General features: G+C 35.3%; 1 protein-coding gene across 3 annotated transcripts in view; it reads left to right on the top strand.

The window, feature by feature from the left end:
- Positions 1-22013, top strand: part of STAM2 (signal transducing adaptor molecule 2) — a 44354-nt gene extending 22341 nt beyond the window's left edge. Inside the window, exons 8-15 of one of the 3 annotated variants that reach the window (XM_054562689.1) lie at positions 5979-6073; positions 7543-7563; positions 11356-11438; positions 11579-11666; positions 12627-12681; positions 14886-15039; positions 17480-17649; positions 19040-22013. In XM_054562689.1, the coding sequence (XP_054418664.1) occupies positions 5979-6073; positions 7543-7563; positions 11356-11438; positions 11579-11666; positions 12627-12681; positions 14886-15039; positions 17480-17649; positions 19040-19268 (895 nt within the window). In that variant the 3' untranslated portion in view covers positions 19269-22013. The remainder of the gene's footprint in view (positions 1-5978; positions 6074-7542; positions 7564-11355; positions 11439-11578; positions 11667-12626; positions 12682-14885; positions 15040-17479; positions 17650-19039) is intronic. The other 2 variants (XM_054562691.1, XM_054562690.1) reach the window with 2 other exon arrangements.
- The last annotated feature ends 2401 nt before the right edge of the window (positions 22014-24414 follow it).

Genomic DNA, 24414 nt, shown 5'->3' with positions numbered 1-24414 from the left:
GTATGTTTTAAATCTTTATTTCTGGAATACTTTAAAGTTAAAGGTAATATCCTTAATTTAAAATCCTGGATATCCATATCCTTGACTTTATATATCACAGAACGTTTTCATATCTTAATTACTTGTTTTCTAAAACAAAACATAAAAGACACTAGGTAATGTGATTTTCTTAATTGTCATCTTGAAGTTGGTTTTACTTTTTATCTTAGATAAAATATATATTAGATGACTGATTATCACAATCGGGAAACATAAATATTCAGTCATCTGAATATTTACTTTGGCAATTTTGTATACCAAAATTACTAACAAATAAACTTTAGCAAGAAATACAGCTATATTATCTTGATCAAAGCAACTGAAAGGTATGCTCGGCTCCTCCGTAATTCTTAATTTGTTACTCAACTCTCCCTCAAAATTTCTCTATCATTTAAAGTTGTAATAAAGACTACATGTATCTATATTGGGTGTAATTCCAGCCTTTACTTTGCTTTTAGACGAAGTTGATGAAATTTAACAAGAGCGAGACCTAACAGCTTGTTGCCATGAACAAAGCTTGCAGATGTATCTGGTATTCATTATAAATAGCTTAGTAAAGATAGCATATTTTTAAATGGATAAATACACAAAAATGGTTGTACTGAGCTGTGGTAAATATTGAGAAACTGTTATGTAATAGGCTCTGTTTATAATAAAAAGTGAATGACATAGTTCTGTCTTCTAAAACCTAAAATAAAGTATGGGAGTTAAAATTACTATATAGGTAATTGTGTGAAATGCAGAATATGAATGCCATAAAAGAGGTAATGTTGGGATCCAAAGAGAGCAGAGTAGCATATGGTGCAAGCATCTGGGAAAGAAGGCCTGTCCAGGGTCCATTTCAGGTGAACTTTGATTGATTTTGACAGGACAGCAAGAATTTTGCAATAACCTAGAATATGAAAAGAAAGCTCTCTTAGACAGTCAAGGTAACACTATGTTCACAGAAGCTTTGTGCTTTTTACTAAATAACCATTTGTAATGGAGCACCTGACCCTGAAAGAGAGTAAATAGATGTGAAGGTGAAGAGGTAGTGTGGGCCTTGAACACTGACAGTCTGACAGGTCAGGCTTCTGAGTGTAGTTTTAGTTAGAATATTTACAGAATCACTTACACTTCTGTTAACTGTTATGCAACTATAAATTTAAACACATTTGTAAAATAAATAGAAACAGAACTAAAATGGATTAGTTTTTGCCCTGAGATTCAAGTTTTGAGAATTACTTTAGTAACAAATTTTTCTAAAATTAATTGCTGTTCACATGGTAAATACTGATAAAAGGCACAGGTACTTCATTGCTCTCTCTAGCAGGTGTTTGTATTACCCTGTGTTAGGGCAACTGAATCTCTTGAGTTTTTCTTTAGTAACTGTGTGAATCCTTCATACATGTTGTATCTCTTGATGTCACTTGGTGTTTGTGCAGCATTATATACCTGTTAATAGGCTACAGGTTTGCAGTGAGTAAAGGGTTATGTTATGGTGCTGCATGTGTTATTTTCACTGGTGTCTAATTAAAGCACAAATTCATTAAGTAACTTAGATGCATACAAAGCAATTTTCAGTTGAGACTTACTGCTGCAAAAAAGAGAACTTTTTTCTTTGTAATTACTGAGAGAATGCAACATCGATATGATGGAATGTGTAAGTTGATTGCCCTCAGTTTGAAGATAGGACACCCAGTCTTAAAATTTCCATAGACATGCTCATCAACATGTATAGGTTAAATGTTGTCATTCTGGGTGATTGGTAATCACTATGAGATTTTAAACAGAAAAGCAAACTTGGTTACTAAAGTCAAGTGGCAATGTTAGGTTAAATGGAGGTCATCTAGATGATCCAGAATATGACTGTATTCCTTGTATTTTCATTGCTGTGAAAATGAAAATATAAAATTAAAAATTTCACATGTAGAACTTGAAAGGAGTCCTTGAAAATACAGTGTTCTTGGACTTCAACTTAAGAAACATGGAGTTGATAGAAAAAGCAAGCATTTCTTATTAACAGTATACCCAAAAAACTTTTTACTTTCTCCATTTTTAGCTTTATCTCACCACTCCTTGTTTGTTCTGTATGTGCCATTTCAAATAATTAAGTGGAATTCTTGCAGTTCCAGAAATGTCATGTTGTGATTAGACTTTTGTGGCATTGTACATTTGGTTCTCTCTGCCTAGAAAGCCCTGTCAGAGAAGCAAGTGCATTTAGAAAAGAAAAGGAACTTTATTTGGAACGAAGGTTTGCAAGGGAGTCCAGGCCAAGGATTTGTTCCCCAAATTAAAAAATAAAACAGATAATTTAAGGAAAAGACCCCCACAGCATTACCAAGTTTCCAGGTTTACTATTTGTATGTTTGTTGTAGAAATAGCACTTTTCTCACATGATTGTCATATCAGTAAAGGCCTCACCGTCTTCAGCCATTGTCATTGTAAAAGTCAGCAAGTCAGTTATTTTGGTTAAGAAGTCAGAGACTAGATTTTCGTCTATTTTGAGACCTAAAATGAGACAAGATAACTTTGTTTTTTGTTTACCTCAGTGTGCAAAGTATTTTATTTCTTTGTACTTTTTATTTTCTTGCTTATCCATAATGGAGAAGGGCATTTTTATTTCCACAGCCCTCATTTCCTTTTCCTCCTGGTGAGTGCCTACTTAACCTTCAAAACCCATGTCAGATTTTTTATCCCCTTAGAAGCCTTTAAACCCTTCTCTGCCTTTACCTGTAAATGAGGAGTTCGATCTTGGTGCTGCTATAGCTCCCTGAATATAAGCGATAGCATTTCTCATATTGTATTGTCCTTACTTCTTCACATATGTCTCCTGCTAGAAGAATTGATTCTAAAGAGGGTCAGCACTTCCCTGGGTGGGAGGAAAGGGGAAGGAGAAAACAAACCCCAGAAGACAGAGCAAGGTAACATGTCTTAGGTGGTAGGGAGGGTTGAAAAATATGGTACTAAAGTTTAAATTTCTTGAGGGCAGAAATTGTGTCTTAATTATCTATGTAACTTCAATTGCTTCAGTGCTATGTAACCCAGCGTCTATCCCCTCCTTGGTGGGCTTTCGTAAAGGGTAGCTGAACAGTCAGTTTGTTGAAGGTAAAGTTTATGTCTTTTACACTTGCATCATTTTTCACTTAACTGTGACTGACTTTCTTTCTTAACATAAAAATCTGTAAATGCTGTTATTTTCCTTAATTTTCAAATGGTTTCTGTGAAACTACAGTGCCAAATTACCTTAATTTAGGAATTTATATATTTTGTGCCATTAACATTCCATGGAATCAACTGATTGTCAATGGAGAGAATATAGAGCTGGATTACGGATGGGAAGGAATCATCATGCTTTGACATGGCATTTGGTTGTTTTGCCTACTTCTGTATTTCATCAAGGCGTTTGCAGTAGTGGTTGATGGGGGGCGGGGGGCGGATTATCCTACATTAGTAGAACCACTAAGGAAGACTACAGATAAAATTGTTGATAGGTTCAAGTAAAATCCATGCATCAATTTCACAGGTTTGTGTTCTTTGGTTTTATCTAAAAATTCCTTTAAGTTCAACTTTCCTTTTTAAAGTGGAAAGTTCAGCTTAGGAAAGTATGTGAGAATAAGGGAAAGTGTCTCATCCTACAGATATGATACCTTAGAACTGTCAATATATCAGTTATTTTCAGGCTTTAAGAATTTGGGTAATAGCTCTTTGTAGCACTTTTTTTTTTTTTTTTTACATCAGAGCTAAATTTTATTAAAATCAAAGCATTAGTGGGCCCTGTAAGATTAAACAAGTTCTTGTCTCAAATTTCCTTCTCAATAAGCATAACTTACATATAAAAAGAAATCCTGGCTAGCATTATTCTCAGGAGATGAACCATCAGCCTGTGAATTATGACTTAGTAAATTCCCTGTTGTACTTTTTAAATGAAATAATGCTTCAGAATCATAGAAATTAATTAATCCTTAAGTTTCATCTTTAAGAATGCCTGCTCAGTAAGTCAAATTTTATATAAACTTACCATTATTTCTAGATTTTATGATTGTCTGTAGAGACAACTTTATGAATCATTGTTCAAGAGAATCAATGGACAACTATTAAAACTGGTGAGAATTCATCAAGGTTGTTGGATACGAGCTCAACAGATAAAATCAGTGGTATACTTTACTGTAATCACAACTACTTAGAAAATGTAAGAGCAAAACATGTCATTCTCAATAGTTTCAAAAATTATAATCAAAACTAAATAAACCTAACAAAGGCGTATTTTTCCTTTATGGAAAAAATTATATAGAATTTGTTGAAAGATATAAAGGACTATAACTATGATATTTACATAAATATAAATGGAGGGAGATACTGGCTTCATGGTAAAGAAACAGTATTATAGATTTAATTTTTCCCAATGAATGCATAAATTCAGTGTAATTCCAATTAAAATCCCAACACAAGTTCTCTTTCATAGAGAACTTGAAAACACTTTAACACTAATGTAGAAATGTGAAGGTATACAACAGCCAGGAGGGTCCTTGCCCTGCCAGGAATCAAGGCATATTAATAAGTTCAAGTACAAAATATATAGACTATAGTAACAGAACAGAGTCCAGAAATAGGTTCATGAACAGATAGCAGCTTGCTGTTTGAAAGATATGATAAATCAGTAAAAAATGAATGACATTATTCAGTAAATTTTGCTGAGGTGAATGGCACTTTATACAATGCAAATAAAATTTGATTCAGATTTACACAGTACATAAAGTTTCATTCCAGATGAATTAAAAGATCTAAACGTGAGAATGGAATAAAAAAGAAAACTAAAGCTATTAAATACAAATATATAGAAGAGATTTAAGAATTCAATGATAAAGATTTCTCTTAAAAAAGTGTAAGTTGTAAAAAAAAAGAGATTGTTAAATTTGATAACATGGAACAAAAAACACAATTAAAAAAACCCATTAAACATGTTAAAAGACAAGTTTGAGAAAAGGTATTTTCTTAATGAAATTCAGACAGACAATTGCTATCCAGAATGTGGAAAGAACATCTATAGATCCATGAAAAAAGACAAAAGACCCAGTGGGAGTCAAAAATGTACAGAAGGCATGAACAAGGCAGTTTACAGAAGAGGCGATCGGAAAGGCCGACAATCATGTGGATACTCGGGAATGCCAATGAGACATGATTTCTCTCCTGTCTGATACCCACTGTTGTTTGGACAGTTAACACGCATGAGGGGAAATGACATTCTGAAGGGCTGCTTAGGGAAGAAGGATAGTGAACTGCCATGACCCCTTTAGGGAACATTTGACAATATCTAGTAAAATGAGAAATGCTTATATCCTGTGGCCCAGCAAGTCCATGTTTATATATAAACCTAGAGAATTATTGCACGTGTGTCCCAGAATCTAGAGTGATCATTATCCCAATCCTTATAATGGTGAAAGACTGGAAATTCCTAAATGTCCATGTATATAGGAATGGATAAATCAAATATGCTGTATTTGTGTGATGGAACTTTGATTTAAAAAGGATAAACCTCTGAATCAGAGACCTCAAAATATTAACATAAAATTAAAAAGATCTATAATGATTAACATCTAAATCTATAGAGTAGGCTTAAAGATACTTGTAAACAAAAAATACACTGGCAGGAAGGCTACACAGGAGGTGCTGTTGTTGATAAAGGGGACTTCAGTGTTATCTATAATCTTTTTATTATTTTGAAAGCCTAGAATAAAATGTGACCAATTGCTAATTGGTTCTAAATATAAGTATGGGAATATGGATTTGTTTTATTTGTGCTTTTCTATATCTTTTATTAAATTTAAGAACCACTTTTAAATATAGTTGCATATGAACTAGTATTTTTCAAAGTAGGCTAAATTTAATTTTTAATTCATCTTGACACAAATGCACTAAAATGTATAGGAACAAATGACATTTTTGCACTGTATTTTCAGTGACGCCAACTGGTGGAAAGGAGAAAATCACAGAGGAGTGGGACTCTTCCCATCTAATTTTGTAACAACTAATTTAAACATGGAGTCTGAGGCAGGTAAGTTAAATCTTACAAGAGGTTAAGTTTATTAAAGTTTTTTGCACTTGAATTTATGGTTTAATTTTGACTATAAAGTAAATTGGCATTTAACTCCTGTTTTAAAACATTTATGGGCAACAATTTAACCTACTTCTTAATGAGATTAAGGGGTTAATTTATCCAGGTCAATTCCAAGAATTATTTCCTTATCATAATATTTTAAATCCTTTGACAGTTAACATACAGTCACGTATAAGGCATAAAATAATCTGTGATCATGTAAATATTTAAATCAACCTAGTTATGATTTAAGAGGCCATTTGTGTCTGATCAGTACAAAGAATACTGGTTTTATTCATCACGGAACCACAGTATGGAAGGAGGGGTGGTGCCGGTAAAGTCTGGTTGACAAATGCTGCGCCAAATATGGTTGCAGGGTTAGAAGTACTCCTAAGTTTTAGACTTCTCCCTACCTTGATTTGATGTTAGGGCACTCCAGGTAATATTAAAGTAATGTAATCAAGATAGTAGGTACCCTCACTTGGTTTTGTAGCTACAGACAGTTCCCCTCACATACTGTCAACCATGCAGAGAAAGCTTCCATTTGTAACCATGCAGAGAAAGCTTCCATTTGTTATGCAGGCAGGGAGGTGACCAGAGCTGAGTGTAAAGAACAGCTAGTAATACAAGTAATTGTGGTGATCAGAAATAAAAGTTCGGTGGTGTTTGAGCAGTCATGTATCACGCATTTTACTAAATCCTTTGCTTACACTATTTATATAATCCTCACAAGTCTGTGAGAATAGGTACTTTTGTTACCCCATTTTACAGGTAAGGAAACAGGCTGAGAGGTTATGTGGCTACTGGGTGATAGAGCTGGGATTCTGAAGTTAGCCAGTCTGTCTTTATGCTGACTCATTGCAGGACATGTTGGTGATAATCCTTACAGTTCTAGAGGACTTAAATCAAAAGCTCTATGCATTGTATATAACAGTAATTTTCAACCTTTTTAATCTCATAGCACACATAAACTAATGACTAAAATTCTGTGGCACACACAAAATATATTTTTTGCCAATCTGACCAAAAAATAATTGGTATAATTTATTTTCTTAATTTTTAAAAATTTTATTGATTACTCTATTACAGTTCTACTTTTTCCCCACATTCTCCCTTCCACTCAGCACCCCCCACTCCCTCAGGCAATCCCCACACCATTGTCCATGTCCATGGGTCATGTATATAAGTTCTTTGGCTACTCCATTTCCTACACTGTACTTTACATCCCCATGGCTATTCTGTAATTATCTATTTGTACTTCTTAATCCCTTCACCTCTTCACTCATTCCTCTATACCCCGCTCTGATCTGGCAACCATCAAAATGCTCTCCTTATCCATGCTTCTGTCTTTGTTCTTGTTTGCTTAGTTTGTTTTTTAGATTCCATTGTTGATAGATATGTATTTATTGCCATTTTATCGTTCACAGTTTTGATCTCCTTCTTCTTAAGTAAGTCCCTGTAACATTTCATACAATAATGGTTTGGTGATGAAGGACTCCTTTAGTTTTTTCTTGTCCGGTAAGCTCTATATCTCCCCTCTAATTATAAATGATAGCTTTGCTGGGTAGAGCAGTATTAGCTGTAGGTCCTTGCTTTTCATGACTTTGGATAGTTCTTGCTAATCCCTTCTAACTTGCAAAGTTTCTTTGGAGAAATCTGCTGACAACCTAGTGGGAACTTCCCTGTAGGTAACTAACTGCTTTTCTCTTGCTGCATTTAAGATTCTCTCTTTATCTTTAAGCTTTGGCATTTTAATTATGATGTGTCTTGGAGTGGGCCTCTTTGCATTCACCTTGTTTGGGACTCTGTGCTTCCTGGACTTGCATGTCTATTTCCCTTCACCATATTAAGGGAGTTTTCTTTCATTTTTTCAAATAGATTTCCAATTTTTTTCTCTTTTTCTTTTCCTTCTAGCCATCTCTATGATGCAAATTTTGAAATGCTTGAAGTTGTCCCAGAAGCAGTTTATATTACCCTCATTTTTTTGGATTCTTTTTTCTTCTGGTTCTGATTGGTGGTTTTTTGTTTTCCCATGTTCCAAATCATTGATTTGATTCTTGGCTTCATCCATTCCACTGTTGTTTCCCTGTAAATTGTTCTTTAATTCAGTTAGTGTATCCTTCCTTTTTAACTGAATCTTTCATATGCTGTTGAGGTCCTCACTAAGTTCCTTGAGCATCCATATAACTAATGTTTTGAACTCTGGCTTCTGATAGATTGCTTATCGCCATTTTGTTTAGTTCTTTCTCTGGAGATTTAATCTGTCCTTTCACTTGGGCCATGTTTCTTTGTTTCCTCATTTTGGTGGTCTCCCTGTGTTTCTTTCTGTGTATTAGGTGGAGCTGCTATGACTCCCTGTCTTGGTAGCATGGCCTAATGTAGTGGATGTCCTATAGGGTTCAGTAACATGGCCTCCCCGTCACCCAAGCTGGGTATTTGAGGTGCGCCCTTCGTGTGGGCTGATACACCCTTCTCTTATAGTTGAGCCTTGATTACTGTTGGCAGGTCAATGGGAGAGATTTACTCAGGCCAGTCAACTTCTAGGACTGGCTGTGACCACTGACCACCAACCATGACCCTCCATGGAGGATCAGCTGTGCAGGGGCAGGGTGGTGGTCCTCTGATTTGGTCTATAGCTGTCCCCTGGGAGTGCAAGCTTTTAGGTTGCCTGGGTGGTGCAGGCCAAGGTCAGCCCCCACCTGTGTACTGCCTGAGGCCACTCTTCCTGAGCTATAAAGCAATCTGAGATGGCTGCTACTCGTGCTGCGCTTGGAGGTTCCCAGGCAAAGACAAGCTGTGAATCTAGGCTGGCTGCTGCTAGTGCTGGGCCTGGGCCCACTCAGCAAGAGGTATGGCAGCTGGGGGCTCACTGAGGTCGGCTTTTGCTTGTTTGAGAAGATTCAGGAAGTTGTGAAGCATGAGACAAGACCAGCCATTCATGTGGAAAAGTCACTGTTAACAGCTTGAGTGGGCCTGTAATTTGGGTGGGATGGAGCCTCAGGAGATCTCTTGGGTGGGGCAAACAGTGTTAGCCAGGTTGATGGAATCTCAGATAGAGCTCCCACTTGCCAGCTCAGTGGCTATGTGTGGGGCAGGATCAGAAAAGGGACAGTGGCCTCTTCCTGTCTTTTTGTCTGCGGGAAAGCTGTCCCCTAGCTCTCATCTTGATTCCAAACACTCAGTTCCTCTCTCTATGCCGCTGGTGCCTTTCAAGCTGCTACCCTAATGGTGGAGCTCAGAGGGAGTGAGTTTGAGTAAGTCCATGTGTGGGTTCTTTAAAAGGAACTGTTTGGGACTCCAGCTGTTTCCTTTCACCAACTCATTCCATGCTGGTTTTTGCAACCAGAAGTTAAAGGAGCTTATCTTCCTGGCGCTGGAACCCTGGGCTGGGAGGCCAGGTATGGGTCTGGGACTCCTCAGTCCCGAGATATCCCTCCCAATTTTTATCCACTGTGCGTAGGTATGGGACTAGCCCATTCCACAGCTCTGCTCCTCCTACCAGTCTGGATGGATATGTTTTCTTTAATTCCATAGTTTTTGGGTTTCTGATGGTTTCTGAGAGATGGTTGTTCAGTTTAGTTGTAATTTTGATTTGGTTGTGTGAGGAGGAGGAGAGCTGTGTTTACCTATGCCTCCATCTTGACCAGAAGTTGCCATTTATGTCTTTTACAAGTTTCTGGTAATGACATTTGGGAGAGGACACCTTTTGGAACCAGCAACGCAGCACTAGACACCATCCTCCTGCCTGGTACTTGATACATTAATAGGCATCTTATGATTGTTTAGACACTTGTGAATCCATCCAACTATCCCAGTCTGTATTTTTCCATCTTGTGACTAACTCTGTTAAGTGGCTTGATGAATTCCACCTAGTTTTGTTTTGTTTGTTGTTTTTTTTTGTGGTCATAGCAGAAAAGAAGAGCATTGGCTTCATGGTGGATACTTTATTGACCAGCATCCATACCATGCTCAGGGTTACTTCTTGGTTTCCCTGTTTTGTTTTGTTTTTTAATTCTTTCTGCATAAAAGCTCTCTCTCTTTTTCTCTTTTTTTCCTCCTTTTACTTATATTCATAGTACTCTTTCATGGCCAGAACAGTTCTGCCTCCCCCAAGAAGCCAGCACCCACCTTGTCTCCATCAGTTCCAGGCATTGATATTTGCTATAGAAGGCAGTTTGGCCCTTAACTTTCAGGTGTTTGGTGTATTACCTGTATAGCCAGAATGAAACAGAAACTTGGGAAATACTGTTGGGGGAGTGAAGGTTAGTCTTTGTCTTGATCAGACCATAACTATAAGCTTTTTGAGGGGAGCTGCTAGCCTAACAATCTTCTTTTTTATTGAGGTAAGATTAATATAACATAAAATGAACTGCTTTAAAGTGAACAGTCAGTGCTTACAGTTCTTTTTAACTCACACACAATGCATGGCACAAAGCTGGGCATACAGGCATGCTCAAATAGGCGTTTGCTAACAATAACCTGATATAACAGTCTATCATTTTCCTCCATAATCATGCTAATGACCAATTATCCAGATCCTTTGAAATGGATTTTTAAACATAGCCAGTGTTTTATTTTTGGAAACTCTTAAGTTGTGGACTAAAGGAAGCTTTATTCTGACAATATTAGAGTCTCCCATGCTCTTATTTAGGGGACAAAGAATTTTTCTGGATGAGCAAGTAGCACTTAGAAAATAGATTTCAGCCTTCTCTATGTGAAACTTCTTTTGTGTTGCTTTACCTACTATCAAAGTTCAGTTTCAATCAACTCTATTTTTTCTTCATATAGAAAATACATTTTTATAGCAAGGGAAAGACTGTAGAAGGAACTCAGACATAACTGGAATTAGCTAACTAGATAATACTCTATTCTCTTCTATATTTTTTTCACCCTAATGGAAATACTCCCTTTTCCAGAAAATGCCTGTAATAACTTCTCATTAACATTGCTTGCTTGTTCCATCAGAATGTAAGTTCTATCAGGGCAGGTGTTCTTGTCTGTTTTACTCACTGGTCTATTTCCAATGTGTAGAACAGTGCTTGGCACATTGTCAGGGCTAAATGAATATTTGTGGCATGAATGGTTGAACTTATGTAATGTTATTGATTATGAAATGTGATGACTATAATATTTAAAGGGTTTCCTTTTTTTCTTATGGATGCTCACGGACTATTTAGAAATTAGTGACTAAAATATCAAAGGAAATGCTGAGGAATTTAAAGTTTACTTTGTTTTTATAGCAGCTGTGGACAATTTGAATGTGATTGATGATGAGGAGGAAGAAATTAAGAAATCAGAGCCTGAGCCTGTATATATAGATGAGGTAGAGTCCTTCTTTTGCTTAATAGTTAAATTATTGAGACTTTATAATATACTATCTTTAAATGCTTGGAAAGTGTAATTTCTATATTCATTGAAATTAAAACTCTAGTGAGTTTTTAAAGTGTCTTACCATTTTTTTAGGAGAAGATGGATAGAGCCCTTCAGGTACTTCAGAGTATAGATCCAACTGATTCAAAACCAGACTCCCAAGACCTTTTGGACTTAGAAGGTACTTAGTGAATATTAGGGATTACTTTAATGTCCTTTAATACTTTAGCTGTTTATAGTGCCTTAAATTTCTTCTGCCGTATGTTTGCTTATAGAGATTAGAAATACCTGGTGGGAAACAGACTAGTGATGTAATGAACATATTACCTGGAAATTGTTGTTATAAACCTGCCTATCCTGTTCAAGAAGGAAGTCTTTGTATTTCTGTAAGACCGCTAAAGAAATTGGCTGAAGAGATTTGCAGTCCAAAAAAGGACAGAATTAGAAATAATAGCCTATTAAATTAATTGAGTTGAAATGTTAGCAATTCTTACTCCTGTTTCAGTTCTTCTATCGTAATTTTAAAGGTCAAAATAATACATGATCTGTGTTAACTTAGTAATATAGTCATTTGATGCATGCTGGTGTGTTTTTTAGATCCCAAGATATGTGAAACAAATAAAACAAACTTTTTAAAGAAAAAATCCTTTGGGAAAAAAATCGGTGATAAATGGATAAATCTTCTTAAATCTTTTACTAGAAGAAAGTTTAGTTATGAATATGGAATAGTGTAGTGTTAATTGTATCAGTGTTTATATTTGAAAATACATGTGCGTAATTTTGAAGTGGCTTAAGTAAACAAAAATGTTCATATCTCATCTGTATATAATTACATATTTTATATACTGACTCAAGTTCATTTTACTTAGCTAATAAGATTTTGAGGTAACTCCAAATTTCACAGCCCATAAAACTTCGTACTTTCAGAGAACAAAGTGAGGTTTCTGTTTTTTAACTTTGGTCACATTGATATTGGTGCTCAATAGTATTAAAATTAGGTCTTTTATAGTCCTTTCTCTAGCATAATGTTCTCTTTGTATTATTCATGATGTTGCATAGTGGTTTTCTGTTATTAAAAATTGTTGACATTTACTTAAACTGGTTTAAGTTTAAAGATTTTAAAATATTCTTGTATTTACAGATATCTGCCAACAGATGGGTCCAATGATAGATGAAAAACTTGAAGAGATTGATAGGTGAGTTTGTGCAGGCAGTAAAAAGTATAGGTTTCCTGTGTTTACTTGTTTTGGGCAGAATTTTAAACTAGTGTTTATGAATCTGTTAAGTCTCTTGAAGTTATTTATCAGGTTCCCAAACTCTTACAAAGTAATAAGAAGGTGGTACTTTTTATTTTGGTATCATATTTTTTTTTCATGGCAGTAGAGTATATGTAGAACCATGGACCGTTGCTCTTATGGTGCCAGTCTTCATTTTCTTACCTGGGCTGGAATTGAGGAATAATGAGTAACGAAGAATAAATTTGTATAGAGTACAACATGAAAACAGACATCTTAAGCAAGCAAACATTGTCTTGTTATGTGGCGAGAGTTAGTATTTGTAAGACTTTCAAATGAAATTTGCCCTTTATTTATGAAGCTAAATCCAATGCACATACCCTTGTTTTTCTTCCTTGTATTTCTGCTGCTTTTAATTTCATTATCCCACCTAGTCTTACTCTTAAAAATAGTAACAGCACTGTAGGATAGACTAACAGGATTTTGAGCTTTTTACTTAGTTTTGCTCCTTCTCCTATTCCTCAGAATTGTCTATCTGAAGTCAGAAAGAGAAGCCATTGTGAATGGAAAACAAGAATAAGGCATTAGCATGCTGTAGTCACCACTTTCTAGTTTCTGTTTATTGAATTATTATATATAACAGCACACAGAGAACAGGAGCTACTTATCTACCTTTACCAGAGAAGGGTAGTAACAGGAAGATTTTTTCTAGCCACTGAAGGTTATACTTTTTGTCCCATTGGTCATTTTAAATAAATTCTTTGTATTTTCTACCAAAATGTAAAATAAATATCTCTTGCACTTAAATGATGGTGGTAGTTTCATCACACTTTATTGTTCTTATTTTGGAGAAGGCATTAACTATCTACTTACACATCTGCTACTTTGGTTTCAGTGCAGAGGTATTAATGGTCAGTGGATAATCAAACTGGAAAAGAAGCATATGGTTAATTCTTATTCACACTTTTGTTAGCATGGACACTAATTTCTGAAGCTTCCTGTGTGTTTGACAACGGGCATTTCTGAAAATAGAGTTTGACCTGCTTCATACAGTCACATGTGCAAGAGAGGAAACAGCATATTTTGTTGTTTTTTTTTTCAGATACAACATTCTAATACAGGAAGGGTGACAAGTCTCAATAAGTCTCAGTCCAGATCTTTTATTTGATAGCCCTGTGTATAGTTGCCTACCTCCTCCTCTCGTCTCTTAAGCCTCTTGCATATATAGAAAGAGCTACATTTAATAAATGGGCTTCTTGGATGCCTTAGGTCAGAAAAAGTGGTCGTTGAACTTTCATGAATATGTCATTTGCAAAGGGTGTTCTTTATTACTCTCAGGGGAACAGACAAAAGTGTACCAAGCCAGGAGGATTTGCCCTGGAGTTCCTTGGGCAAATTTGAAAATACTCTTACTTGGATATGTTTTTATATAACAAGGTATCTTGTTTTACTCAGTTTCTCAAAAGAAATCAGCCAATAAAAGCAGTAGATACTAGTTTATATAGACATTTTCATTTTCAAGGATATTATTAAACATTTTTTTCGGTTGATCCTTTCATGAACGTAACCAAATAAAAATAAATGTGATTTTGTTTGTGAATACGTTTTTTTTTCAGTCATAAGTATATTTCATAGCAGGCTCTGGGCCTTGCCCGAGTACTTTCTTCTACTAAGATGTTTAATTAAGGTCTGGACTCTTCCTAAATTGAGAATTTTTTCTTCTTTGTAATTGAGTTTCCAACAGAAATCTATAACATATGTAACATAATTTTCCTAGTACCAGAATTATGAATTGATTGTATTTTGTGAGGTGTGGCCTTTCCCTAACTTTATGAAGTCATATTATCTAGTTGTTATAAGAATTAAATAATTCCTCCTGTTTCCCCTTTATGAATATTCTCATTGGACAAGGGGGGGGGAACTAGGTTTACAGTAGTGAGTACACAAAATACAGACCTTGTTCTTGTATTAATAATTATTAATTATTGTTTTCCATATGAACAACTGCAAACCTGTTTTGCCCTACTCTGTAAAGAACCATTTAAAATATGAATAGAAAATGTGTTAAATTTAAAAAATAATTTGTGTTGCTAATGTATTTGAACAATAAAAAGATAAAAATAAACAACTTTAAAGAGGATTAAAGTGCTTTTCTCCTGTACCAGGAAACATTCAGAATTGTCTGAATTGAATGTAAAAGTCATGGAGGCTCTGGAACTATATAACAAATTGGTGAATGAAGCACCAGTGTATTCAGTTTATTCAAAGCTCCATCCTCCAGCACATTATCCACCTTCACCAGCTGGGGTTCCAATGCAGGTGAGCATGTTTTCTGAGAACATTTTTCAAAATTAAAAAAATTAATTACCGGTAAACAAAGTTTTAAAGTATAGTATTAAAATTTCTATGTTTCTAAAACTCATTTTTGATATTCAAAAAAATAATGACTAGGCCTGGCCCATGTGGCTCAGGCGCATTCCCTTGTAAACTGAAAGGTTGTGGATTTGATTCCTGGTCAGGGCACATACCGAGGTTGGATCTGGCCCCCAGTCAGGGCATATATGAGAGGCAGCTGATCGATGTTTGTCTCCCTTTCTCTCTCCCTCCCTTCCCCTTTCTCTAGAAATCAATAATTTTGTCCTCAGGTGAGGATATATATGACAAACAATTAGTGCTTACCAGGACAAATTAGATATTGATATTGCCCAAATACATTTTAGTTCATTTTTAACATTAATAAAGTGATCACTAAATACACTTGGGGACTTCTGGTTCTTTATATATGCTTTTGTAAATATAAAGCATAAATCCTTTTAAGTAAATATAAAAAGTAAATATACTTTTTATTAGTGTAAATCCTTCGATTTAGTATACTGTCTGATGTATCTGGTGCTGTTCCTGTTACTCAATAAGCATGATTTAACATTTCTGTTAAGAGCTTAATTATTAAAAGGCTTAGTTAATGAACATTTGTTCTCAGATCATGTTTTCTATTTTCTTAGATGCATGACTTAAATTGTTAAAAATCCATGTATGATGAGGATATGATGCAGATCCACTGATACAGGTTCAATAAGCTATTTATGAACAGCATCTCTCCCCAAGACTTTACATCTTATCTGTCATTCCCAGGAGAAGTAGATACATATTTATTAGTGTCCAGTATTCTGAGGCCTTTTTGAAATTTCAGTCAGCGATTGAATTTAAAAGGAGCTCTGATGAACAAAATTTATGTTAATTTATGAGAACTGGTATGTAAAAGAGTGTGTGAAAGAGATACCAAGGCAAGAAGATAGAATGTGGGTGCATATTCTTGATGACTTGACATAACATAATTGTTAAGTAGAAAAAGAATAGTTACCATGGTAACTGTCACATCGGACAAGAAGCATTTATCAAAAATGCCATGCCCTGAACTTTTGAAAATAATAAAAGAGTCATTAGAGTTGAGGGTAGAAAGAGTTTCTGGGTGCAAAAGACATCTTGAGTTTATTCAATATTGCTTCTTTTTCAAAGAGTTATTTGCTGCTGCTGTGAAAATGGAACAAAATAGAAATGTCTGTACCATTGTATAATAGAATTGTATGTTATATTTGTTTCTTTGTATGTCTTTAAAGGGTTGTCATTCTTATGCCAGGTTTTTGTGTTTAGTTGCATACTAGTTACAATCTATATTTTGCTAAGCACAACTCATTTACTTAAAAAGTTAACTTTCTGTCATTTTGATTCCTATCTACACTATTCATTCATAACAGCATTTGACATACTCAAAGTTTCTATTATAATTTGAAAAAAAAGTTTCTGTACTAAAGAAAACTTGGAGTAGCACACCATTAGCTGTGTCTCTGAAGGCCACCAGAAACTAATGCAGAAGAGGCCCGTTCCCATTGTCTCAGCCTATTGTCAGTGAGTTGTTACATGTCTGCTTAGGAAGTGATATGATCACACTTATTCTAGTTGATTTGCCATTTCTAGCATTCTACATTTTCATGTCACTGGTTTTTGCTTAAAAAATAGCTTAGTTTACTGGAGTGATGATAGTTACTATATGATATTTATTAAACATGCGCTTTTTGTTTTGAATGCTGTATTTGGTAGGCAAATGGTAGATCCTGTCCTTAAGGAGATGTTACCCTGAAAATTAAGTAGGGCACATATAAATATCTGAAGAGACTTAGACCATTTTGCTATTTCATGATGTATCTTCTCCTTTACCCACAAAATTATTCTTTTCTTTTGTCCTGTCTACCCTAAAGGCAGGAAGTAAAGGAGACATTGCCAGGGAGGACCTGCACCCTGCTCTGATACCATTTCTTCTTCAACTTACTGTCCTAATAAGCTTCATTCCTAGGGAGGATTTGAATAAGTCATCCTGGGATGAGTGCAAAGAAGGTCGTCATTCTGATGGCTGCCCTTCAAGGGAGTATTTAGTTTTCTGTGGCTCTATAGCTGCACACATCACTGAGTAATGGACAACCTGGATGAATTCCAAACTGCTACTTAAAAATACACTACCTCCCTTCCTTTCAACCCCCTGCAAAATAAAAGAACAACCAAATAAATAATAAATTTCCATAGATTCGGCACTATGATTTGGAAGCTCTCCGCTTTTTGTACTAGGGTGAATGGATCAGTGAAGCCATTTGTTCTCCTAAGAACTATAACATTTTATTTCATTTAAGTCCTTTAAAGTTTTAAATATATTGTTAGGCAGATGTTTGGGAGTTCAGTGAGTCAACTTTTTCTCTTTGGTTAATAGACATATCCAGTTCAATCACATGGTGGAAATTATATGGGTCAAAGTGTGCACCAAGTTACTGTCACCCAAAGCTACAGCCTAGGACCAGATCAGATTGGTCCACTGAGATCTCTGCCTCCAAATGTGAATTCCTCAGTGACTACACAGCCTGCCCAAGCTCCATATTTAAGGTAAGTTTTTTGGAGCTGTGTTAATTTTGTAATTGTATACGTTAAATATTCACAGACTTTCAGAATGAGAATAAATAGGCCCTTCTGTTTGTAGTAATATTGCTATCTTTTACCATTGAGATGAATTTATAGCACTGCCCATTTATAATCCCATGAAGTAAAACTTGTGCTCCTCTTAGTTTTGCTACCCAGACTGAGATGGTTGTCCACGGCTTATAGTCTGGGTCCCTGGAACAAAATAAAGGTAACTGTCCCTTACAGGAACTAAGCCCGTGATATATTCTAACATACATATACTGTAGCATTGTGCTATAATCAGCCCAGCAAAGGAGTCCTAGACATATTTATCTGTATGCACACCTAAAAATCAGAAAACTGTTGTTATTTTGACTCTTCAAAGAAGTGTGAGTTGTGGAATTTGTGGCCTAATTTTTTATACTAATACTTTTATTCTGAAAATCAAATTTAAATCTTGCCTTCTATTAACTTTGCTTAGGCATACAATGTTCATTCAATATAGTCATGTGTAGATGATATCTAAGGTCTCTCCCCACTCTTAAATTCCATCAGTGTAACTTTTAGATATCTGAAAATTAAATAAACTTGTTCATATTGGTGTTCAGATAAAATGTAAAATTTTATCTTTGATGAGGCTAAGAATTCTGGAGAAGAAACAAGTAATGTAAACATTAATCCTCCTATAATGGAAGCAGTGTATTTTGTGTAATATAAAATAATATATCTTTTAAAATAAATGTATGCAGTTAACAGGAACAAACAAGTCCTGCAATTAGGTATGGTTTTTCAACTTTTTTTTTTTAAAACACTCTAAATAAGTAAACTATAGGTCAGAACTATCTTGAAGGTAGATTAAGGATCCTATGTGGAGTACACCATTCTCGTTGCCTTCATTAATTTTATGTAGAGATTTAAATTAGGCTATTAGGGCAGCTTTGAAAGTGCCCTACCAAAGGAAAGTCTAAAGAATATGTGTGGCAAAGAGGTGGTCTCCTTTGTCCTGGATTGAGAGATGGGGGCAGGGAGAATATGGGCTGAAGGTCTACTTGTGCTGCGGTTTGTTCTCATTGAAGTTTGCTCAGGATACAGCTGTCAGAAACAATCAGCATCTCCTCCAAAGACTTTTAAATGATTAAATGGGCCATATAATCTTATATTTTTTATTGCTTGAATATCTTCTTCTTACAAAATATAAAAAATACATTAACAGTGTTGGGTAGCTGGAGTGAGTAAATCATTATCAGAATAGCACAGCAAATAAACTTAAAAAGATAGAAAAGGCATTTTTTATTTTCTCAGGATGATTGATCTCTAACCATAACCTAGATAATGCAAAGTAAACATGGTTTTCTTTTTAAAAATTTGTTTGTAGCACTGGACAGGACACTCCTTCCAATCCAGCTTACATGAACCAGAACTCTACCCTTCAGTCAGCTGCTGGCACAGCTGCATACCCACAGCAGATGGGGCTCTCTGCGGACCTGTCATCTTACCAGAACACTGCGTCCAGCTTGCCACAGCTGGCAGGCTTTCCGGTGGCAGTTCCAGCTCATGCAGTTGCACAGCAGCAAACAAATTACCATCAGCGGCCTCTCCTTTAGAAACACACCAAGCATTTTGTTGAAAGCCTTCATATGTGTATTATTCAACCATTACGATTCAAATCTGAAAATATTGAAAGAAAAAATTTTTTTTCTTAACTCAACATAGACCATGAATGAATAAAGCACAAAATCTTCTTACTCTACTAGGCCATAAAGGGATTTTTTTTTTTCACTCGAGTTTGTTTGAAGTCAAACTTCTGAACAGAGGCAGCTCCAGGTTTTTTCCAGTTGATTTTGTCTTAATTGCAAGTTTCCCTGCACAAATCTGGACACCCCGTGGGTAGCCTTATGACACTAACCAGCATGAGATATGTAAATTTTATAAAGAAACCACCCTTTACTCCTATAATAGCGTGTTGATAAGGAGAGCACTGAAACATTTAGATACATTTTGTCTGCATATTTTTTTCAGTATCCCACATACCATTATTTTAAAAGGCAACCATCTTTTTGTGCAAGCATTTAGCTTGCCATCATAATTCCTTTTGGCTCCTTAAATTACAGTTGTAATGCTTTCAGTTTTGCCTTCATTGTATGTTGAGTAATAATTAGCATATAGTTGTCTGCAGAAGCGAGCAATTTGGAAGGAACAAAAACGTTTTCTGTTATTAATAGTGAAGACCATGCAAGTGCAAATGTGTAAAAAAGTATTTAGCTAGTCCTCCAGTCATGCCAGCAGTGGGCTAAGAAATGCCTCATAAAACATTTCCATTACCTGGAGAACATTTATTTTCCTACAAGGGTCCCTGGTATTTAGAATTGCCACTATGTAGGCCTTTCAGATGACTTTGGTCATTCTGTAATGAAGGTATGATCTTTTTCCTTCATACAGTACAGTGTGCAGAGATGCTATATTCCCTTTTTATGGATGACATGTGAATTTGAGCCATGAGACCTGACAATTTGATGTGATGTATGCCAAGCATGGATGTTAAGTGTGTGTTTATTGATAATGTTGCTTCTTTACAGAGGTGACTCGAGTACCATTGCTATGCCAGGCTGCCGAAAAAAATCAGCCATTCTGTTCAGGAGTAATTCTGAGCCTGTGGAATAACAGCAGGCAATGGATTGGTAGGAAAGTTAGCAAGACAGTTTTTCTGAAGCATACGTTTCAAATTAGTTTATAGTACTAATAGGATTCCATTATAGGAGTCAGTAACTCATAAGGGACTATTTTCTCTCCTAAAAATTTGCACACTACTGCATTATCTACCACTTTTTTAGATAACAAAAATTAGAAAATGCAAATAAAGCCATAGTAGAAGCAGTAGCTATATGTTACAGAAACACAAAAGCCCCCCCCCCCCGCCATGTTATTTACAGGAACAATTGATGTTAAAACTATATTTGGATTAAGATTTAAGAATTTTTAATAGGTATTTGAACTATTCAAGTTTATTTGTATAAAAGAGGCTAGCATCAAGAGTTCTAACTTACTCATACAGAAGTCTATTACATTTATGTCCTAAAAAAAAGAATGCGAATACATATGCTTACAGATACATAACAGACTAGAAGAAACCATGGATATGAGTTTGTTTTTTATAATGTTAATTGTATGGAAGCAAGATTTCTGTGTTGTTTTTTTTTACAGAAATCTGTAGTAGAAAGATTAAGGATAATCTTTCTATGGGTAATCTTTCTACTAAGAATCCATGTGAACACAGTGCTCTGGAAATTTTTTGTCATTTACTGTTTAAAGAAATTTGGTTCTAAGTACATTGCTTTTTTTCAAAGAAATTGTATCCTAGAACAAAATTATATACTACTTGGACTACATTTAAAGGAAAAAACAAGCAGTATCTGAAAACCCAATTTCTGTCATTCTTTTATTTCATATGATACAGGTGACAGTAAAAAAAGTTTTAACCTTTAATGCTTTGTGTTCTGTTTTTCATCCTATATTTCTTTTCTTTCTATGTGAATTCAATTATATACTTACAAAAAATTCTAAAATGGCACCTTACTTTTTGGAAACAAATCTATTTAAAGACTACAAAGCATAAAAAACATTTACAAAGCTGCTCTTAATAATAATGTTTGCATATATATGGAAAATCCTTTTTCTCCCAAACAATATTTAATAAACAGTTATTTTAATATTTGTGTAAATATTTGATGTATAATTGTGATTGGAATTGTAAAAGCTTAATTATGCTTAAGTCTTGAACTAGTATGAATACTGCATACCCACTAAATTGGGATCAGTCAGTTGAGTTCACCTAATGTAGTTTTTGAATAATGTAATATGCAACATGTACATAAATAGTGTATATTGGCATTTATCTGTGAAATTTTATATATTCAGAAGTTTTGTCTCCCTCTTAAATTAAAAATAATTTTATTTTTGCCATACTGCAGTGAAGTTTGTGTTTCAGGTTGTTGATAGTATAAAAATCTTATTAAATCTGTGTAGTGAGATTTAGTGTTAAGAAATACAGCATTGTTATTTTTCTTTCTTTTCCATGATCTAATGGATTGTATTTATTTTCAAACCTGTTTATAATTAAATGTTTTCTGCCAAAGGAACTAACATCAGATTTCTACATTGGGTTCATACTTACTGTTTTTATAAAAAAATAAAAATAAGTTCTGCTTTTTCACATGAAATCTTGGTACATGAGAAAATTCCTGAAAATTAAAATAAAGTTTTCATTAATGTAGAAGGCTTTCACTTGGGTGTTAAAATACATGAAGTGGGATATGTTTTTACAGTGTGGAAAATGTAGTCTGCCAACATTGTCTTGGAATTTGGTGATTTGTTTATAAAATTACCTGAATATGAAATAATTAGGATTTGAAATTACCTGCAGATACATTGTCATCATATGCTGTTTCAATAGTTGATTTTTTAAAAAATGTTTTAAAGACACTTAAAATTATTTTTTAAAATTTATTATAAAATAAATATTTAGGGGGAGGGAGGGAGAAAGAGAGGGAGAGAAACATCAATGTGTGGTTGCCTCTTGTGTGCCCCTACTGGGACCTGGCCCGCAACCCAGACATGTGCCCTGACTGAGAATCAAACCAGCAACCCCTTTGGATTGCAGGCTGGTGCTCAATCCACTGAGCCACACCAGCCAGAGCAGTTTTTTAAATTTTTATTTTTAGAAAGGGGAAGGGAGGGAGAAAGGGAGAGAAATATCAATGTATGGTTGCTTTTTGAGCACCCCCTACTGGGGACCTAGCCTGCAACCTAGGCGTGTACCTTGAGTGGGAATCGAACCGGCGACCTTTCAGTCTATTAGACCATTCAGTCTAATGCTCCAATCAACTGAGCCGCGCTGGTCAGGGTGTTATTTTCTATTTTTTAACATTATAGCCATCCTAGTGGATGTTGAAGTGGTACTTCATTGTGGTTTTAATTTGCATTTTACTAATGACTAGTAATGTTGAGCACCTTTTCACGTTACTTGTTGGCCATTTGTATACGAGGGGGGACCTTAAAAAAAACCTGAATTATCTTTTGGAGGGTGGGCCCCTTGTAGTACAGGCTTCCCCCACTAGCTGAGTGTTTTAGGAACCCATCTGTATCAGTGTACCAGCTAGTGTCGTGAGAGGCTAAGTTCAGCTTAAGTGAATTTTTTTTGAAGGCTCAGTGGTTTGTCCATTCATGATGGGTGACTTACAAGCATACCTGCCCACACCATGCTGTGTTAACGAAAAATGGAATGATTCCCATGCCCCACCCTCCCTATTCATCCGATCTCACCCCAAATGACTTTTTTTCCCCTCCTGATAACAAAAGTCCTCAAAGGGAAATATTCTGCTCTTGTAGAAGAGGTGAAACAAAAAATAGCAGAAGCACTAAAAGGCATCAAAATTGACGAGTTCAAAAACTTGAGCAGTGCACAAAATATCTCGATAGCTGTATTGCATCAAATGGAGAGTACTTTGACAGTGCTGGAAGTTTAAACATGTAAGACTAAATACACAATTTTTAATAAATTCCAATTTTTAGGGTTCCCCCTTGTATCTTCGGAGAATTACCTGTGTAAGTCCTTTGCCCATTTTTTCAATTGTCTTTTTGTTACTGAGTTGTTACTGCTCTTTATAAATATTCCGGATTTTAGGCCCTTATTAGATACATGATTTGCAAATATTTTCTTCCGTTCTGTAGGTTGTCTTATCTCTCTGCTGATGATGTTCTTTCATACACAAAAATATTTAATTTTGATGAAGTCCAATTTATTTTTTCTTTTGTTCCTTATGCTTTTGGTATCGTAACTAAGAGTCCATTGCCAAATCCAGGGTCATGAAGATTTTCTGTTGTTCTAAGAGTTTTATGGTTTTGGCTCTTATAATTAGGTCTTTGATCCATTTTGAGTTAATTTTTGTACATGGTGTGAGGGAGGAATCCAGCTTCATTCTTTTGCATGAGGTAGTTGTCCCAACACCATTTGTTGAAGAGACTGTTCTTTCACTTGCCACTTTTTGACACTGGTATACCCTAGTGGTAGTCCATTCCAGGACCTAAGTTTTACAACTGTGATGGATCAACCCTGTAGCTGTATAGTTTACAGTTTTAAGAGGTGACAGCCTTGTCCTTATCTGATCACTTCCGTCACATACCTAAAAGGGAGTCAGTACTATCTTGTTAGGATGTAGCTCACAGTGGTGAAAATCCCATGAATAGATGTGTTAGGTGTCAATGTAGAGATGGTTTTTAGCTGTCACATTTTTTTTTTTTTTTTTGCCTCCAAGTAACTCCAGACAAGTATTTTGAAAAATGTATTGTTTAAAAAGAAAAATGGGGTTTCAAACGCCAGCTGATGATAATCACAATTCTTTCCTGGGAAACCCCCCAGGAAATTTTACCTGCATGCTATTAGTCAAAACTGGGCCAAAAAGCTACTTACTTAGTAGCAAGTGAGTCTGGGAAAGTGAGTATTTTGCTTTCCAGCCTCTATATGTATAGAGAGAAGGCAGAGGAGAAGATTGGGAATGAAAATAGAGTTCCACTATATAGTATCTGTTGTGTCCGAGTTTCCAATGTGGTAAATAAATTCAAAGTCAAATTGCTCTGTTGGTGTTCCATGGTCAAATAAGCTTTTGTTAAGATTCTCTAATACAAGGACTCTCAAACACTGTTTTTAGTCAATAAAGACTAGAATTAATATATTTACATCTGACCTGATTGTTA

This window comes from Pteronotus mesoamericanus, unplaced genomic scaffold, assembly GCF_021234165.1.
Source record: "Pteronotus mesoamericanus isolate MK-2021 breed Mesoamerican mustached bat unplaced genomic scaffold, CSHL_Meso_final scaffold_651, whole genome shotgun sequence".
NCBI classification, from domain to species: Eukaryota; Metazoa; Chordata; class Mammalia; order Chiroptera; family Mormoopidae; genus Pteronotus; species Pteronotus mesoamericanus.
Note: the sequence above shows the minus strand (reverse complement) of the source record. Positions and strands in the feature narration are given on the sequence as shown.